This window comes from Puma concolor, chromosome A3 (genome assembly GCF_028749965.1).
Source record: "Puma concolor isolate L17-30 chromosome A3, mPumCon1.1.hap2, whole genome shotgun sequence".
NCBI classification, from domain to species: Eukaryota; Metazoa; Chordata; class Mammalia; order Carnivora; family Felidae; genus Puma; species Puma concolor.
The window spans coordinates 72,965,990-72,987,170 of NC_141669.1; the positions used below are offsets into that span (position 1 = coordinate 72,965,990).

Sequence of the window (21,181 nt, forward strand, 5' to 3'; positions counted from 1 at the left end):
CAAAAGCAGGTTTATGTGTTTAATGCTTTACTGTTTAACAAATGCTTTCACCGACAACATTCAATTTTGATTTTGATGATATGAAGTAGATGAGAGAATTGTTTATTCACTTCACACATAAGATTTATGAAGAGTCTGTGCCAGGTCACATCACTGGTAAGAAAGTAGGAACCTAAAACTAGGTGCTAGCTGTTCATCCCACAGACACTGTTTTGCTCTAACAATGTCTTGAGGGCCAAGGAGACTTTTGAGCCCTTTTGGGAATTGGTTTAGCAGGTCAGCTTTCCTCAACTACTCAAGGTCTTGTTGACATCAGGAAATACTTAAATACTCTGACAACCCAAGGCCTCATCTTACCAGTTCTCAGGAGCCCCTGCTCTCATTTTCTCTGTTAGAACTGGCTTCTTCCCACTCAGTCTTCAGGCAGAGAATAGTTGGGGAAGGGGTAGAGCAGGGAGAAAGGGAGTTTCAGGCAGAGAGTTAGTCCAAGCTCTCTCCTGGGTATTAAACATTTAAGCTTTGGGTCTCATCTCCTCAACCCAAATGCTCCCAGAGAATAGGATTTTGTGTTTGCTTTCCATGATGTTGCCTGTGTCTGAGCTGCATCTAAAATTTGGCCACTAGAACAATGACCTCATTTCATTTTTTCCTTGAGTGGGGTGAGGACCTGGAGCTCATTTTTAACCACCCTTCTATGAAACCATGGTAGGTCACATATGTCACTTAAGGGGCTCCATAAAGGTCAGAAAGCTCCAAAATTATTTCATCTATGTGATCCATTGTCCCCAGTATTCATCATGACTCTTTGGTTACATCTTTGCTCCCTGATAAAATGCAATGCCCTCTCACACCTTTTTTTTTTTTTTAATGTTTATTTATTTTGAGACACAGAGAGAGAAACAGAGTGTGACTGGAAGAGGGACAGAGAGAAGGGAAGACACAGAATCCAAAGCAGGTTCCAGGCTCTGAACTGTTAGCACAGAGCCCGACACAGGGCTCAAACTCATGAACTGCAAGATCATGACCTGAACCAAAGTCAGAAGCTTTACTAACTGAGCCACCCAGGCACCCTAATGTTCTTCCTCCAATCAGACTGTCATCAGTTGTCAGAGACAGACACTTTGGTATGAATGACTGTTTCTTCTTAAAGCAGAGACTAATACAGGGAGAGGGGGAGAGAGACAGTCACTGAAATGGGCCCACATGATGCAGGATTTAAGGCCAGCTGTACTTCCTATGATGTCTGGAGTCAAGGTCCACTTTCACGACCCCACCAGGCAAACCTGGTTTTGGACCATTCCACCTCCTTTCATATATCCTCAATTCCCTATTTGAGTTGAAAAGAGTCCCCTGTATTTGCCTCTTCATTAACTCCCCCTATTCAGCTTCAACCTCTCAAGTTGGTGATTTTTAGTCTTTAGTTTTCTAAAGCTTTGGGAACTAGAAGAAAGAAAAAACAACCACAATTGAACATCTCATTGCCTCAGTTCCCCAGCTTTCTTGTTGGCAGTTTATAAACTGTTGCTACTGTAAGACATCTCTTCAGATTATACAAGCAACAAGCAATAAAGGACTCACGTTCCATTCTAGGGAAAGATTTTTCCAATAGTTTTCTCATTTCCTCATTGTCCCTGCCCGCCCCCCCCCCCCAGCTCTCTTTAAATACTATGGAGCTTATTCTGTCACTGACCTTGTCTGATCAGATAGATTGTCAGCAACTGCAGTCTAATTGGAAAGCAAGTTGCTATGTAATTCTTGTCTCTTACATCTTATATTTAAAAACACAATGATCCTAAAAGGGGGAAATTGCTTTTGGTAGGTGACAGAGGAAAATACACAAATTGTGCAACTAATATATTCAAATGAATTCTGAAATCTAAATCAGGATTTGATGTAATAAGTTGGTCCTAGAATTTCGACCAAAAGCACATTTGGTCAGAATGTTTTTTTTCCTCCAAATACTTATATTTTGGGGGAAAAAAAGGGAAAAACTGTATCATGGACAAGCAGGAAGGAGGTGGCTATTCATAGCTAAAAATTAGGATTGAGATATTTGAGGTCCTTAACACAAGGATGTTGCATTGTGTGCTTGAAAGGACATCAGATGGGATTTGGCAGCCCCAGGTTCTACTTCTCTGACTTGGTGTGTGGCCTTAGGTAAATCACCTAACCTTTCTGTACTTTCTCATTCTTTCCTCCTAAACAAGATAACAGCTTTTGCTTCTTTCACTAATTTAATCAACCAATGATCACTCGTTCAACACGAAACCCTGGAATCTGTTGCAATGAAAACAATATTACAATTTCCATTAGATTAAAAGCTCCTTGACGGCAGAAATTGTATTCTCTTGAATATATCTGAAGATGAGGCCTGCAGACAAATTTTGAGATTTGGTGCCAAAAACACTTCAGCATTGTTAACACCTGTCCCCTCCAGCTCAATAGAATTGAAAGCCCCCTGTATGTGATGTAGTAGGTTCAGTAGTATTTACAGTATGACAGTGGCCACAGATTCAGCCCTCAGAATCCTATAGACAGAAGCACAGCCAGTGTAACTACAAGTCCAACGATGATAAAATACTCTGATAAAGACACAAGGAGTGTTCAAGGAAAGCTCAGAGGAAGGCAATGTCTTAATTCCAAAGGATTAGAGAAGTCTTCCTTGGGGAAAACTGTAAAGGGTGGCCTTAAAACTGATATATTTCCTTCCCACTCTACTACTTAGTTGTGAAGGTAAAGTTTACTTTAATCAATGTAAGCAAAGGATTTCAAGTCCTAAAGATGCCATCTGTCGAATCAGCACACATTTGTGGAGTGCCTGCTGGGTGCAGAGGTGACAAACTATGAATATAACAAAGTCCTTGACCCCAAGGGATTTATAGTCACTAGACTAGACTCTAGTCTAATAGAGTAATGATAATAAATACTACTATAATACAAAATAATAATACTATTTAACACTTACTAAGCTTTAGATATTTAACATGTAATTGTTTAGTAATTAGTCCTCACAAAGTTTTTCAAGGTAAATACTATTGTCCTCATTTTAGATATGAGGAAACTGAAGCTCAGAATTTAAGTAACCTTGCCAGCTTCACACAGCTTATATGAGTCTGAGTACTTGTATGGGTCTATAGTACTAACTCTGCTGCCTGGTTCTGGTTCCTAACATAGATATGCCCTTTCCTGGAAGTCAGTTAACCTTGACTCAATTTCTATAGCCCCAGCAAAAACTTTAAGTGGATGAATGAAAATGCACTCCTATTATCATAAAGAACATCTTAACCTAGACCAGCTCAGTTATTAATTACCCATGTAAATACAGCTTCCCATTCCTTTGTTACACTATGTGTTTGAGAAAAAAGGAGGATGCATATGTAGGACATGAAAATCTAGTAAATCTAGAAGATAACTACTCAAGTGCCTGTCTTCCTTCCTTTGCTGATCCTCTGAAATTCTCTTTTCAGGGATATTACAAAACAACACACATTCTCTAAAAGATTTTTTCCTAACAAGATCTTTGTTACCTGAAATTGTATTAGAAGGCAAATGTGTATTTCACAAATATACACATGAATAAGAGTACAGAAGAGTCCCCAGAAGCTGCTAAAGGGAGGAAGGAAATCTGGATTCTTTTATTCTGTTCTACAGCCAATGCCCTAGACCCCAACAGGAATAATTCCACCCTTATTTGCTTTGCACTCTTCAAGCTTTGTTTAAACAAAGGTTTCCAGGGGCACCTGGGTGGCTCAGTCGGTTGAGCATCCGACTTCGGCTCAGGTCATAATCTCACAGTTCGTGAGTTCGAACCCACATTGGGCTCTGTGCTGACCGCTCAGGGCCTGGAGCCTACTTCGGATTCTGTGTCTCCCTTTCTCTCTGCTCCTCCCCTGCTCACACTCTGTCTCTCTCTTAAAAATAATAAAGATTTTTTAAAAAGTTTAATAAAGGTTTCCAAAGCATAGAAAATATAGTAAATTAATATATACTAAACTAGTCTGATGATTCCCAACATCTTGCATGGCCTGAACTGGCTGAATCAAACTCATGTTGAAAGACAGTCCACTCTCCTCCTCACTTCCTAAAATGATGGCATTTTTCTCCAGGCAGTGGCAAAGTCTCATAAAATAGGAGTCTCTTTTTCAGGACTTCCTTTCTCCTGACCATACAGGTCTCTTTGCTGTAAAAAATTGGGACACTTTTAGAACCAACGTGTGGCAAAGTCAGCTGTAGTGTAGGGCTTTTGACTACCATTTGATGTGGGATGGGGAAATCTGCTCAGAAATTTACATAAAATGAATGAAATATGTACTTGGCCAAAAATGGGCCCCTGAATTTCTGAATTCAAAGAAATTCTGAAAATGTGGCAAAAGGCACAGTTTTCCATGTAGAATGCTTATGAGGGTGCTACTCTCATGTATTTCAAAGAGGAAAACAAGGAAAACTTTCTCAAATCCAAAAGAGGCTAAATGTGAGTTCCTTCTTGTTCCTTCACTGCAGCCCATAAAGGAGGCACTTTTATGCCAAGAATAAGAGTTAATGAGGTGGAAAATAGTGGGGCATAAAAGGGAGAGTAATTATGAATTACAGAGTGAAAACAGAGACTGGAAGGAGGATGAAAGCCATTTAGGGAAGGGCAAATTACGTTATAGGTATGGGAAGGGTAGCGAAAAAGGCATAATAGATCCCCAGAGATAATTATTAAGGAAGTTTTTGGGGATGCTGTGGGGTGACAAAAGTGAATGGAAAAGCCTGCAATAATTGTCTCTCTCTCTCTCTCTCTCTCTCTCTCTCTCTCTCTCTCTCTCTCTCACACACACACACACACACACACACACACACACACACACACACACACACACACTTGGTGTTTCTCTTGATAAAGAGGCTCCGGATATATGACAAGGAAGATTTCAACACTTGCTTACAGGGAGATCAATGGAGCCCTATTTAAGCTGATAATAAAACAAGAACTATGTACAAAATAATGGCTCAGACTAAGGTTACCTTCTCCCCTTGTCCAGCTTTCAGGAAGAATGGCCCTTGCTGGCTACCCTGCTGCTGCTCCCTCATAGGGACTGCCCAGAGAGCCGCTTCTAGGAAACAGGTGCAGTGCCCTAAGAAGGATGGAGCCCTTCACCCAGCTTGTTAGAAATGGAAGTTGGCTGTCATGGAGGACTGCTGACGATGTGGCTGGCTGCCTTTTAATAACAGAATCACAGAAATAATTAAAATCACTGAATTCTAGGGCTAGAAGTTACCCACGAGATCATCTGGATCAACAGTATTGTTTTATAGATGAGGAACAAAGGCCCAGAGAAGGTAAGTGATTTGACTCAAGCAGAGTGGTTAATTAGTGGCAGAGTCAAGATTAGAACCTAGGTCTCCTGACTCCAGTGAAGTAATAAAAATAATGGTAAGCAGCATAACCTTTGCATAACACTATGTATTTTTTCCTCCTGTATGAACATACATTATTCATGTGATCTTCAATAGCCCAACCAACTACAAAAAATTGAGTATGAAATGTACTGAGGTACAGAGGGCCTTAGCAATATCTTACTGAAGAAAATGGATCTCAAAGAACTCCAGTGATTTTCCAAAGTGATGAAGGACTTTATCTTACTCACTCAAGAGACCTTGCCTCATGCAGCTCCACATTGCTGGAGTCTTGAGAGTTGGAGGCTCAAATTTCTTAATCTGAACACCCTCTGAGGGTCTGTGTGCTAAAGGATTTAGTAGCCCCCATTTTTAAAAAGTTCTTCTTCCTACTTTTCTGTATGTTTTCTTTCATGACATAATTGAAAAATAAAATAAAAAGCCAAGGGACCATAAGGAAGGAGCAGCCACCTGCTCGCACAGTGAGAGGCCAAGCAACTCCATCACAGGCAGTAAATACTGTATCATTAAGTTGAAGAGAGGTCTCTGGTAAATTAGATCAGAGACTTAGTTTTGAGGGGGATTTTTTTCCAGGGTGGCCAACCAACACTCCTACATGACTCCTAATTCAACAGCCAACAAAAATTTAAACACTTACTGTATATACCCATTTTCACTAGGTGGTAGATGCACAACTCCTACTTGACCTGATGGAAAGAGCATTTGTTGGGCAAACACTAGATACCATGCAGGGTTCTAGAGTCTTAGGCATTAGAGTGAATAGATGGCAACAACAAATTCCAAAGTGTCAGGGACTTTAAGAACAAGGTTCTTTATTTCTCCCTAGTAGTCCCGGGTAGTGTTCCTCAGCACTTTACTTAGGATGCCAGGACAACAGCAGCTCATCCATTTTTAATTATGGCTTCCAAGGTTTCCGTGGGCATCTCCAGCCAAGTCAGATGGAAAGAAGTCAGAACATAGAGGAACACACATGAGGGGCTATGGGCCAGGCCTAAGGGTGCACAAATCACTTCTGCTCACATTCCCATGGAAGGAAACTGCTCCTCACAAGGCTACACCTAAACAGCAAAATGGCCAGAAAATGTAGTCTAGCTATGTACCCAAAAATAATAAAAGAAAAACAGATTTTGGTAGACAGCTAGAAATCTCTTCCATGCCATGTGTTATATCCATAATTCTCATAAAAAACCCCAAAGGTAGATATAATGATATCCACTGGATTAAGTAAGTTTCATGGGGGTTAGTTGACTTGTCTAAGGTCACATAACTGGCAATGATAAAGGTATATTTTTAACTCAGTCCTGTCTGGCTCCCAGGTCCACACTGCCTCTCATATGTGTACATGAACTAAGATAAATACAAGTCAGCATAGCCTTCGAAAAAGGTCATTAGTGAGAATACCCATGTAGAGCATTTAACACTATGCCTGCTACACAAGTGTGTAATAAAGGTTAATTATTTCACCATCATTATTATTGCTGCAGCCTTGAGTTACACAGCTCAAACTTACACATGCCCCAAACCTACAGATAATTTATCATGGCTTGTGTGTCAGAAGTATCACCTACCTTCCCATCTCCCTTTCTTTGGCCTCTGCTGAAGCTGGAGGACTACAGCTAAGCCAAGTGACCCAAGTGATCCCTTCCCTTTCTTCTCTACACACAGTCTCCACTTCCTTATACCTTCACAATCCCTAGTCTTCTATCACTTAGAACTTAATTAAATTCCCATTTGAACAATTTCTGAGAGGCATACACAGAGGAATAAAAGAGTTGTCTACTTTTTGTAACTTCTAGCTCTAATATCATTCTACCTCTAGAAATCTCTTTCCCTTTCGCTCTTGCTCTTTCTCCTCCATTCTCTTTTTATCATCTTCTCAATACTAATGGCTTTCCCAAACAACATTCTTCATGGATCCCAAGCAAAAGTACTAGCTATCCTCCTGTATTCATGCAGAGATAAACTCCTAGGGCATCACTTTTTACTCCACCTTTGTCTCCGTAAGCCATTCCATTTTTATTTTCTTGAACATTATATACATAACCTTGGATTTACTCCAAAATTTTTAAGCCATTGGGACACTTAATTGTTTGCAAAAAGAGGACTCATAACCCACATCAAACCACTCCTTAGTCATCACATGACTGTTAATAACTACTGGTATACCTGAAATTGCAAAGAATCATAATTACAATAATGATGGTGGGAAATGAAACAACATTTGCAAGAAACACTGAAAAAAGTAAATGAGAGGACTTAGGATCTGTTAAATGTTGAAGAAGAGTTAGAGGTAACCCCAATATTTAAAGCTTGGGTTGGTCTAGTGAACCAATAGGGATGACAGATACAGGTATTGGCTGGCATTATTAATTGGGGAGGAGAAGACAGTTGAGGGAAGAAAATAATAAACCTGTTCTAGACTAGATGCCTAGTCTAGAAGTGTATACTGAACATGTAGTAGAATATGGCTTTGGTAGTTGCAGACATGAACTTTGGTCTAAGAGAGAAACATATCCCAATAACCTGTGAAGTATCGACAGAGAGGTTATAACAGGAAAACCTCGAGGGATACCAAGACAGAGCTTCAGAGATGCTGACACTGACAGGGCATGAGAGAAAATATGGTATATGAGGACAAAGAATAAAATGTATTGAATCCCTACTCTGTACTCTGCTCTTCATTGCTCTAATTTTGGGCATCCTTCCCACACTTTGCTCCACTTCTATTGACTTTGCACTCCCAACGTCTCATGCATGTTGATTCTCTCCAACTAAATTATTAATTCTCGGGAGACAGAGATGCTGTTTTTTTTTTGTTTTTTTTTTTTCTTTTTTACTGTCTTACACGCTCTACACTTACACAGAGAGAATGTACTAAAAAAGTACTTATATGATTCACTTCTCGAGACTTTATCTGTGAAAGGTGAATTTCCATGTTTATATATTGCCTTACAATGTAGCATGGAGGAATGGAGTAGTATTTAGTTGTTTTATAGGCATATCATTCCCAAAAGGATTTCTATTCTCCTGGATTTTAAAACAACAGAATTCTCTGAAGTGGAAATAGTTTTCCAACTCACTGTAAATATGGCCTACCTGATTTCTGCCATCCTTTTGAGGCCCCATGAGCATATCCAAGGTCAACTTTATTTACTGGCTCCGTGGTAGTGGGGAAATCACTGAACCTCTGTATGCTTCTTCTTCCTCTTGTTGGGATGAATAAGCAATTTAATAAATGTGAAGCACAGAAAAATTGGCAAATAAGTGCATAATAAATGTTAGCTATTATGACTGTGATTTTTAGTCCCTTTCCTCATCTGCTAAGTGAGGGAAATACATTACTCCAAAATATAATTACTCAACATTTTAAATTAAGACAAAACTAAAAATGGATACATTACTTTGCTGCTGATGTATTTGAAAGTGAGCTGAATTCAATTGTCTCAGATAAAGTCACGGAGAGGGTTCTTTTTACTTGTCTCATTTTGGGGACATCCTTAGAGAATCTTTAGCAAAGACTCACCTTGCCCAGGAGAAAAAAGCAGATGCAAAATTTCAGGAAAGGAAGGGGAGAGGAACCCTTTGGCAATGGCCTTACCACACATTGACTGCAAGTCACATTCAATATTGATCCTCTCCCAAAGGGAACAATAGGATTTTCAGGTTATGACTTCAGTGACAGAGGCATCCTTATTGGGATGCCTTTGTGCACTGTCTATTCTCCTCTGATGGCCAATAGACCAGGATGGTGGGTCTCACTGTGGAAAAAACTCAGGGTGGCGTTTAGGGTAATGCTACATATTGCCTGGTTTAAGAATCTAATCTTTACATGGGGTTAAGGGAACTGTTCCTAGGACATTTGCTAGCATCATTTTCTCCAGCACAGTGGCTGGCTAGCTTATTATTTCCCACCTTCAGAGGAATTCAGGTCTAAACTCCCCCAAGAAGGCAGGCTGTCAAGCCGGCTGTCTGGCAGGCATGGTGATATCTGGAGTTGACCATGTAATGAACATTGTGCTTTCACACATACCATCTGATTAGTCTCTTTAACAGTCCCGTGTGGTAGTTATTATTCCCATTTTACAAACAAGGGAACTGAAGCTCAGTGAGACTCCTTAACTTGTCCGTAGTTATACAACTAGTAAGAAATAGAGGCAGGATTCAAACTCAGGTCTCTATGGTAGTCTCTGGATCTGATCTTCAGGGAATTCTAAATGAGAGCTTTAATTGTGTGTTTGGAGAGCATTATGAAATTTTCTGAGATGTATTTTCATTAGAATTTTCACCTGTCCTGTTCTGTACTTTTTTTAATTATATAGCACAGTTCCAGAAGACTATAGAGAGTAGATGAGTAGACATAGGATATAAATACAGAAAACATAATGTGTGTGTGTAAAAAAATATATTTTTTACACACACACACACATATATATGTATATGTGTGTGCATGTTTTATTATGTATAACCATATATATTTACTTCATATATAATGTATGTACTATATATAAAAGTATATTATTCATACATCTGCAGCTATATTCAAATACAACATGCCAACAATCCATTTTCTTTTTTCCACCAACACAGATATAACCCATCAAATAAAGATAGCACTCAGTTAAAAGAAAGCCTAGAATACTAGACTTACTTACAGATGATTTCTAAATCAGGACCCACTTTATTCATCTTTTAGATCCCCAGCACCTAGCCTAGTCCCTTAAACACAAAAGCTGCTTAATCAAAATCTGTTGAACATTTGTTGAATTCATTCTTAACTCCTTTAAATATTCACTCCAAGGTTTTGCTAAACAAGAAGCTTCCTTCCTGTGCTAATACACAATTTGATTTGTAAATACTCTGTTTACTCCAAGTTTTCAAGAACACAGCTTTATTGCACAAGAGCCAAGGTAGAAAATCTTTTATAATCTTTAAAAGGTAATTCATTCATTCAGCAAACATTTGGTTGGGAGCAGGAATACTAAAATAAAAGGCAGTGTCATTGTCCTCTTTGCCTAGTGAAGGAGACAAACCAGTGCAAACCCAACACAGTATGTAAGGGCTATTAACAGAGTATATATGTATGAATCCTAGACCACAAGGACTCAGGGAAAGAAAACTGTCAACTGAATTTAGTCTGAGGTTATTAAAAACAGAAGAAATTTGATTTGGTGAATATTAAAAATACTTTAGTGCAATTGAGTTCCCTAATGTGCTTAGTTAAGGAGGGGTACTTTGGATATATTAGAGGAAAATGCTCTGTGAAAAGTCAGGAGAGGAGGGAAAAGATGAGGAAGATCCAACTGGAAAATATCTCCTATGTTGGGGAGAGGAAAAAAAACAGCAAAGGAGGCTCTATTGGTATCTGGTTTATTGTTATGGGATATAACCAGAATGTAATAGATGCCATTGACATTCTAGTGAGACTTATAACTTTTGGTGACCGTTTTTAGTTCTTCCTTATCCTGTAAAACCAGAGCAACTCTGCTCTGAATCAGACAGTCCCAGAATTTGGCAAATGAGTATCAGGTGAAATGGTGGACAAATTAATACCTGTCTACAATAGTTTGAAATTTTATGCTAGACCTAGCTGAATTCTACATGCTCATTCAGTCCCTAAAGTCCTTCCTACTGAATACCCCACCCCACCCCCTCCATCAAGTGTACCTGCATATAAAAACCACTCCAATGACCAGAAGAATGTAATACTGGAGTAGAATTTGTGGCTCGGAAATTCACTCCAGAGAGAATGCCCTGAAAACCCCCAGTATCTCATGCAAGCACATCTCCCCTTCCTTTAAGGAAACATGGAATTTCACTCACAGAAGAGACCTTAAAAGTCATCCTCTCCAACCCCCATAGAGTCATACTAGTCATCTCCCATGTTATCTCCTCTATGGGTGTTTGCTGACTCAAGGACTTCATCTTGGAGCTCTGCTGAAGGAGCTGGGAAATACCTTTAGCTGGAGCTAAAGACATCCAGAAGCTATTAGTACAGCAGACTAAATACATGTATGTGTCCCTTAAATGATGTGTATTAAATGTAAAAATCCCTGGGACAAAAGCCTAACTCACAGACCAGCTAGCCTTGGTTGCCATTTACCCAGTTTAGTCATGCTGCCTACAGAAAAGGGGTGAGAGAATACTTAAGACAATTGTCATCTCCTTCACAGTTTTGCAGATGCCCATTTCCAGACCTGAAGACTATTTTTCCTCCATCTACCCATCCATCCTTTTAACATTTATTGAGTCCCTATTACATGCAAACTTGCCACTAGATGCTAGAGACAGATGAATAAGATAGGATCAGAAATTCAAAGCCAAGTCAGGGAATTAGACAATGACCACACCTCCCGACCAAAAAAAAAAAAAAAAAAAAAAAAAAAAAAAAAAAAAAAAAGCAATGACAAAACAATACATTTCCTTTAACTGAGAAATCAAATAAGTCTTGTGAGAACTAGAAGGTAGGAAAACTTCAGTGAGAGAGAAAAAGGAGGCTTTCCAAAGGACATACAGGGTTTTGAAAATCAAGTGACTTATTCCTCTTGAGCTGATTTAATTGAACTCCTCTATCAAGCTTTTCACATCCAACCACTTGTGTGATGTGGAGAAAGGTCTGCTGGAGTGTTACTACCATTCTTCTCAAGAGTCTAGCAGTCAAAACCAGAACCACCCCCTAATACTGGAGGTATTAGAAATTAGAGGCTCAGGCCCCACTCAAGGTCTTTCCATGGAGAAGCATTTGCACAAGATCCCCAGATAATTCTTATGTGCATGAACAACTGAGATGCACTATCCTAGAAGATGAGTGGAGCCTCATCTCGGGAAGTAAGCTTTCCACAGGGTCTCAGGATCTCTCACCCAAAAAGGCCTGCATTCAATGTCTGCACTGAACATATCCTAAACTTTTTGATCCCAGAATCTCTTTAAACTCTTAACAGTTTTTAAAGACAGCAAACAGATTTTGTTTATGTGGGTTATAGCTACCAATATTTACCATACTAGAAGTTAAAACTGGGAAACGTTTTATTTGACAGTCCATTCTAAAACAATAATAAATTCCTACATGTTAACATAAATAATCGTTGTTATACAAAACAACCATCTTTTCAAACAAATATTAGTGAGTAGAGTACCATGGTCTTACATATTTGCAAACATTTTTAACATCTGGCTTAACAGAAGACAGATGGAGTCTCATATCTGCTTCTGCATTATAGTGGTTGCCATAATACACATTGGGTAACCCCTGAACTCCACTGTGTCCTCAAAGAGTGAAAGTGGAAAAATTTTTATTTTAGAATTATTATGAAAATAGTTTTGACCATACAGACCACCAGACCACACTTTGAGAACAGCTAATCTATCACATTCTTAGAGCTCCCCTGTCTTCACAAAACCTTTACCTGTTGCCCCTAAGAAAATGCCGTATCTGGAACTGTGCCAACTGCAATGATTTGTCACAATTGCAAAGAAAATTCTTAACTGCATCTACTGAGACAAAGAATTGTTTCTTAATTATATAAGTTCTTTGGATGTAAAGATTCCACATCCTCCCTTCAAAGACAAGTTTAATGATCCTCACAATTGTGTATTATCTTAGCCAAGCCAGGCAAGTTTTGTTAAACCTCACTGGAGATAGCATTGGCTGTTTTCACTCTACTTTACATAGGTACATTAAAAATGAAGGGAGGCTATGCATAATAAAAAATACTGTCAATTATCAATAGTAAATAAATGTTCATTATATATTTTCCACAGCAGCTCTTGCTACACATTTAACATCTGAAATGTTGTGAGTTTTTGTTTAAATTTTCTTACTTATGAAAAACTACCTGCTGCCTTCTGTTTTATTCCTGCTTCCATGTTCTATCTCTGGTTTATCTTGCTACTATTTTGCCTCATTATCTCTCATTATCTCGTGCTCCAAGAACCTTACTTGTCTAATTTATTGTCTCAGTAGCCAAGCGAAAATTGGTCCTACTTGCTCCTGAAGCAGACTAAGACAAAATTCACAGATCTAAAGGAGACCTTAATGATCATCTAGTCCAGCAATTCTCCATCTTTCATGCATAAGAGAATCACCATTGCTTGGAGAATTAAAAGGAAAAGAAAAAGAAAAAACCAGACACACACACACACACACGCACGCACAATGCCATAGTCCCACCCCAGATTAAATAAATCCAGCTTTCTAGGGTGGACTCAGACTCTGGTCCACCAAAAGATTCTACCATGTGGCCAGAGTTGAGAAACTCTGATATAGTCCAACTCTTCCTTTTACAGATAGGAGGCCGGGACGGCCAAGACGGAAAAGATCCTTACTTAGAATCACCAGGGAAGAACTAGGATTTGAACACCACCTTCTGGGCAAACAGGACAAGACTCTTCTATTAGTTGATTTAATTCAGAGTTCTCAAAAACAGTTTACTCCCCTTCCTTTGCATGGAAGTCATTTTTCAAATAACTTTATTAATGTATGTTTATACACAATAAAATAGATGCACCTGTTTTAATTTTAAAGTTTAACAAGTTAGATAAGTATATACACTCATGTTACTACTTCCCCAATCTTGAATAGGACATTTCCAAAACTTCCCAGGAAGTTTCCCCTTGCCTCTACCCTGTCAGCAATCTCCTTCCCAGGCCCCAAGTGACAATTACTCCAATTCCTGCCACTATAGATTAGTTTTGCCTGTTTTAGAGCCTCATACAAATAGAATTATACAGTATGCATTCTTTTATTCAGCATAATTGTTTAAAGATTCAACCATGTTGTAGCCACAGTTTGTTCCATTTTATTAGTGAGCAGTATTTCATCACATGGATATTCCATAGTTCATCCATTGGATTGTTCCCAGTTTGGGGCTATTACAAATAAAATGTATAAAATACCTTTGGGAAGGCATACATTTTTATTTACCTAGAGTAAATACACAGGAATGGAAATCCTGGGCTTAGAGTGGCCTGGGAGGCAAAATGTATAAAACAAAGTGTTCCAGTGTGGCTCAGTTGGTTAAGCAGTCCACTCTTGGTTTTGGCTCAGGCCATGATCTCACCATGCTGAGATCAAGCCCCATGTCAGGCTCTGTGCTCACAACCTGGGGCCTGCTTGGGATTTTCTCTCTCTCTCTCTCTCTCTCTCTCTCTCTCTCTCTCTCTCTCTCTGCCCCTCCTCTGTTCTCTCTCTCAGTCAGTAAATAAACCCTAAAAAAAAAAAAAGTGTTGTAGCCCTGCAATCAGTCAGAGGTAGCCTAGCATACCTGCATATTAGTGGGGCTGTTTATTAACATGGAGGTCAATGTACTTTACAGGTGTGTCAAAAGGATTAGAGAGAATGTATATAGAGTAGCTGATAAAGATACCGAATAAATTATAATAAAAATAACTAGAGACAGAACTAGGCTGGACTGGAACAAGATCCCTGAATTTCTCAGTGATGCATTTTTCCACTGCTGCATACTGTTCACCTTCCCCCAACCCTCATCCAGCCAAAGGCTCTCCCTGCCCCTCTCCAACCCACACCCTCTCCTGTCTTTGAAGTGAAGGCTATAAAATATCAACTACCTTCTGAAATAATTTAGAAATGCTCTTTGGTTTGTTCATTCTAACAGTTTTTAGTTCTCTTTGAGGGACGGACAGATGGAAGGGAGGGAGAAAATCCAAATAAGGGAACTCTCAGCACATGAATTCAGACAAGGAGAAATATCTACCTTCTAGGCAATATCAGGCTGAGATATTATCATGTGTGGTCAACCAAATCTACTGGAAGCAATAAGTGAACCTGCAAATCATTTTTGGAAGATATGGCCCCATTTGGATTTATCTAGTTCTTCCTCCATGACTTACCCTTTCCCTGTGCAACTCTTCACTCAACTCCCTTAAATGTTCAAATTAACGTCTTTTTCCAGGTTTACCACCCCTTTCCTACTCCTCTTCATTCCTGTACCTCCCAGCACTCCTTCCACTTGCAGGACAGAGGAGCAAAATAAACCGCCAATAGCCAACATGTTCTATTACACACACACACACCACCTTTATCTATGTTCAACTGTAAAAATTGTGAATACTTAAGTTTACCAAGTGAATCATCAAAGATGCTATCATAGAATAAGAAGGCTATTTTTCTCCCACAAAATGTCTCCTTACTCACAGGGGCTTGTGAAACGTGACCCACCACCACTGAGTTGACAAGCTCCAGATGTCACCAGCTCCCCTCACTGAGATGGCTACTGTTCACAATCACACCTGTCCTGTAAGACTTTCTCCCTGCTCGGTCTTCCAGGTTTTGCCTGATCAAGAGCCTTTCTAGAGCTCTTCAGCTAAATCCTGGGCCAGCAGACAGTGCTTCTGCCTCAGCCAATTTGAATGCATGCTGCCTATGAGATTTCCTGAGACACTCTCAGCTGCTGCATTAAAACTGCATGAGCCTTCCTCTGAAGGCCTAATAATAGCACGTTTCATCTGTGAACCACTTTATAAACATTAAGTGATTAAGCCACCTTCTATCTTCTCAAGCTCTGGGCTTTGGCATAGTGGACTTCACTCTCTACTGCCCTCAAATTACTCCACCAAGAAAAAAAAAAAAAAAAAAAAAAAAAAACCTGAGACCTGAAAGATCTTCTCTGGATATTTTAGGTGACAAAAGACCTTGGAGTAACGACCCTTACTTGGGTAATGATATGGAGAAGAGAGGGATTTAAAGCCACGCTCCTTTGAGACTGAATTGAGGCTCTCATCTCCCAATGTTAGATTAGCACAGAGAAGAACTTGACTCCATGGTCTAGAGCAAGATCTATAGCCCCATGGTGCCAAAGCCAGCCCACAATCTATTTTTATAAATAAAGTTTTATTGGGAGACAGTCATGCTCATTCATTTACTTATTATCTATGGCTACTTTTGCATTGCACTATCAATTGAGTAGTTGTGACAGAGATTAAATGACTCATAAAGCCAAAAAAATATTTACTATCTAGCCCTGTAGAAAACGCTTGCTGACCCCTGTAAGGTCTAAGGAACTCAGAGTTTGTTCTCATCCTATATATTCCCTAAATATCTTTAATCAATTTTCTTTCCCTTTCTGGACCTCAGTTGCTACATCCACAGACTGAATAACCTCTAAACTAACTGAGCCATCACCTTGGGCTTATTCTCTCATTGTTTTCCAAATATTAGCATCTCCTTATTTTAGATTTGTCTGATTATTACACCTGGCTTCTTTGAGGACAGGAATAGGGTTGTGTGTGTCTCATGAATCATTGCAGACAAGAGGCTCTATGCTGACTTACATTTCATTTGTAAAAAATTCAAATCATATATTTTTATATCATATGTATTATTTTTTTTTTTTTGCAGAGAGATCTCACAGAATGATGTCTTGGAAGTAATAGAGGCAAATGTGTTCTTCAACTTGTCCAAATTACATGAAATGTAAGCAAGGTCCTGTGGGGTTTGCTCATCACCATTGGCAATAGCTGTAAATTTTGTGTATATCCCTGGAAGGTCCTAACTCTGCTCTATCCTCTGATCCCTAGAATTTCATTTTAAGATGTCAAAGACAGCCCAAAGGGCACCATTCTGTGTCTCTCTGCCTGGTGATCCAAGTACCAACCAAGAAAATAATCTTGTCCTGCTGTCTCCCTCCAAGAGGTTTTTTTTTTTTTTTTTTTTTCCAATAGTAGACCCAATAACCTTGTGCTGTGACTGAAGGGGTCTCTATCTCATCGTTTCTTTTAAAATTATTCCAGGGTCAAAGTCCAAAATAAATCCCACATGATGTAAAGATAGGCAGTCCTCACTTGAATACTAGTCTATGCCATACACTTACCATGAAACCTACCAAGAAACAAAAGCATTCTAACACTTAGTTTTCCTTAACTGTAAAATGAGAGTAAAAGTGCATGCCACAGGATCACTGTGATGAACAAAGGTGATAAATATAAATTAGATCCAACATCAACTGACATAGAGTAAATATGTCATAATGATACTTGGTACCTTTATTACAACCAAATTTACTTTGTTTTTAACATTCTGGTTTTACACACCTGTCAATATTCATACAGATATATTTCTGTTTCATACCAGCCTATAACCACCATAAATTAATTCACAGAATCATAAAATGTCAAAGCCAGAAAAGACTAGACACTATCTGGTCCCAAATTTTCCAAAGTACAAAGTGTTTTTTAAAAAGGTAAACGACTTTATGGTCAAGTTATATTAGGAAACATTGGGCAAATGTTAGGCTCACTTACTATAGGAAAACTCAGAACCTATCATGTGTGAATATACACTTGGAATATCCAGGGAGGCATTTTATTAAGGGTTTTTCAACCAGTATCGCTGGTAAGGTTTCTTCTGTGGGGCATTTATTAACACCTCACAAAAATCCCATGCAACATAGTTAAGAAAGTGAATGAACCACTTTCCTAATATTACAGACAAGAATGAAAGTTGCAAGGCTTATCTAAAGTCACCCAGCCAAATCCACAGCAGGATAAGGACTTAAACATAAATACCAACTCTTATATTTTTAAAAAATTTCTTATCATTTGCCAAGCATATATACATATATATACATTTATACATCCATATAATTCATACACACACACACACACATTTAGAAATGATACTCAGTCTGTCCATACTGGCAGACTACCCTCTCCCTTTTCCTTCCTTCCACCCACTCTGCCTCCCACCTGCATTCTTCCTCATTGCTGTTAAGCCTCTGAAACTGATGCCTTTCCTCACTTTCCCCCATTGCCCTCCTGTTCCTTCTTTTCTTCTCTGCTTGGTCTCTCCTTACCCTAGTTGGAAAAAGAGAGTTTCACCAGGGTCTCAGAACCCACAGGAAATGTTAAAGAAATGAACCAAAGAGCAATCAGCCCTCTGGGCGGGGTTAAGCAGGCATCCCTTTCTGCAGTTCAACAGGCAGTAGAGCTAATGGAACAGCTCTTTCATCTCTTCCCTGCATGGAGAGGTGCTCACCCCCATGTAGCACTGACTATACTTAATTAATTACCTGGTACTTGGATCTGGGTAGCTACAGGTTACTGCAACATAAAAGCTAATGAAACAGGGAGGAAGTAATTAACACAGAGCATATCTGTAAATATACATTGATCCAGCAAGATGAGGAAAGGTCAGCCTCTCTCTGTTGGAATCCAAATGTGAACACATTCACCTCCAGACTATTGATCAGGACACAGCTAAAGACAACAAGGGCAAAAGTCACCACTTCTCATGAGCTGTGAGAGCAGCCTCAGTCTACAGCATGAAGGGAATCAGCAGCACGTTCCCAACTACTTCCTGCTACAATTGCATGATTAAAATCAGATGTCCACTGCTTTTCACCTGATCTTTGCTTTCCTTTGCCTCTTTACTCTTTCTCCAATCTCCTTTTGCTTCACCCTTTTGCTTCCTGCCATCTTCTTTTCACCTTCTTTTGTTTTCTATCCCCTACTCTCTTGTCTCCAAATCAGACAAAATCTCCATTTCCCAGGTCAGTCTCATCCCTGCCTTCTTAGCCTCCTTAGACCCTGAGAGACACTTACTGGTTAAAGACACAGTGTGCTGGGTGAAAAGGACAAACTCAGAAAGTGTTTTGTTTGGCTATGTTTAATGTCCCAAGAGGACATTAGTGATGAAAGCAAAATGGGTTAATATTTAGTTTGAACAACTTAGCATAGTGAAAACACTGCATGTGTTCTAATCTTTTTTGTTGAAATGATGGATGGATAGATGGATGGGTGAGTAAGTGATATACTCTTTGCATAATGTGAAAAATACTACAGCATTCCTTACAGTTGAGCTCATGTATATATTCTTTTCTGTTTTACAGTAGAATTGAAAAGGCCAACAACCTACTATACATCGACACTGATGCCTTCCAGAACCTTCCCAACCTCCGATATTTGTAAGAACTCTTATATTCTGGTGCGGCCACTATAAACGAATTGTGTATTCCTGGTTTAGCACAATGTCTACTTGTTACTCTGGGGGGCAACTGCTTTTTATGAAAGATGTGGGGTTACCTAGACATGGAGGGGAGACACTTGCTGGTAGATTTTTAGTTTAATATGTGAGTTCCACTAATATAACTGCATTTTTGTTTTCATTTACAAAAACAAACAAAGAATTCCATTTGCATTAATGTAATTTCACATGGACCTCTTGCATAACTCAGTCATAATTTAGTGTTATTAATAAGATACAGCCAAAATTTGTGCTAGCATTTAGCTTGTTACCTTAGCCTCAAAAACATCATCCCTTTTGTTCTGCATATATGCATTTTTTCTTTGATAACTTACAGTGTTTTATTTTTTAAGTTTTAGTTAGTAATAGACATGGTATTTTACCAGCAGAGAGATTCCTGGTGTTTGAGCCCCATCAGCAAAATCACTGCTTCTTCCATTCAAATACCTTTCCAAACAGCTGAGTGCTTGACAGAGCCCAGAGTGCTATGAAAGGACCCCCACAAAGTAACCAATAAGGACTTGGGCTAGAAGTCACAGTAAGCCCATTTACTAGCCACTGGTCACAGGCTACAACCTAATGTCTTGATGCTTATTTGCTTATTTCCTTATTTCCCTACCACAAGAATGGAAATAACAATGGTAATAGTATGTATCTGTTACCTATTGGCATAATAATGCATAACTACCTAAGCCCCTCCCCCCACACACAGTTTTAAAGCAACAGCTATCATCTCTCATCTGTCTGTGAGTTTATCTGTGGAATGGTTCTCCTGACCTGGACTGTTTGACCTCAGCTAAGCTCGGTTAAGCAATTACAGTTAGGTGGCAGGTGAACTGGGGGCAGGCTGCCCTAGATGGTCTCAGTTGAGATGACAACACCAAGTGGAGCTCATTTCCAGCAGCCTAACATAGGCTTGCTCTAATGGCAGTCCTGGGGTTCCAACAGAAAGAGCTCAAGCTTGCAAGCCTCTTGAGACCTACCCCCTGAACTAGTATGCCATCTATTCTGAAGCATTTTATTAGCCAGACCAACTCATGCGGCCAGCTCTGATTCAAGACATAGAGAAACGCACTCCATTTTTTCATGGGAAAAGCTTCACAGTCACAATATAAGATGTGTTGATCCAAGTAAGGATAGAGAATTGAGGCCATCTTTGCAAACAATTTAAAGGATGTAAAAAAGTTTTATACAGTGCCTGTCACACAGTAAATGCTCACATCAACATTACTTGCTAGTGATACTTTGTCCCTAAGTTTTGATCCCTGAGAACTGGAGTTAGTAGGTTCAATGAGCAACACTGGGCCTTTGTGTGCCTCATCTCTACAAGAATAAAAGGTTTAACAGAACAGAGTCTATATGACATGTAACTTCCCCTCCCTGATAGAAGCTCCAGGAAGGATCTGAGAAAGAGTTAAGGTCATCCACTCCTGAGTTAATGTCAGAGGCAGGACTAGCTTCATTGGCATGCTGCCCATACAGTCACACAGGGTTCCATGCTCAAAAGCACCCCACATTCAGAGAGCCTCACACTAGGTTTAATTTCCTGCTTCCACAGTCTTGAAATGCTTATACTTTTTTTTTAACAAGGGGCCCTGAATTTTCATTTTACACTGTGCCCCCCCAAATAGAGCCCATCATGCTCAGAGGTCAGGGTTATGACCTCTTCTATTTTCAGACTTGGGTGTGTTGGATCCCTAAATGGACTTCACTATACTGTCTGCAGATTAGCAGACTAGGCACAGAACAGTGGAGGAAATATGGAATAATAGAAGGCATGAGCATTAAAGAAAAAAAAAACTAAGA

General features: G+C 39.3%; 1 protein-coding gene across 1 annotated transcript in view; it reads left to right on the top strand.

The window, feature by feature from the left end:
- FSHR (follicle stimulating hormone receptor) overlaps positions 1-21,181 on the top strand; it is a 198,193-nt gene that overhangs the window by 103,677 nt on the left and 73,335 nt on the right. Inside the window, 2 exon segments of the mRNA XM_086701137.1 lie at positions 16,754-16,828; positions 19,242-19,316. Coding sequence (XP_086557263.1) covers positions 16,754-16,828; positions 19,242-19,316 — 150 coding nt within the window.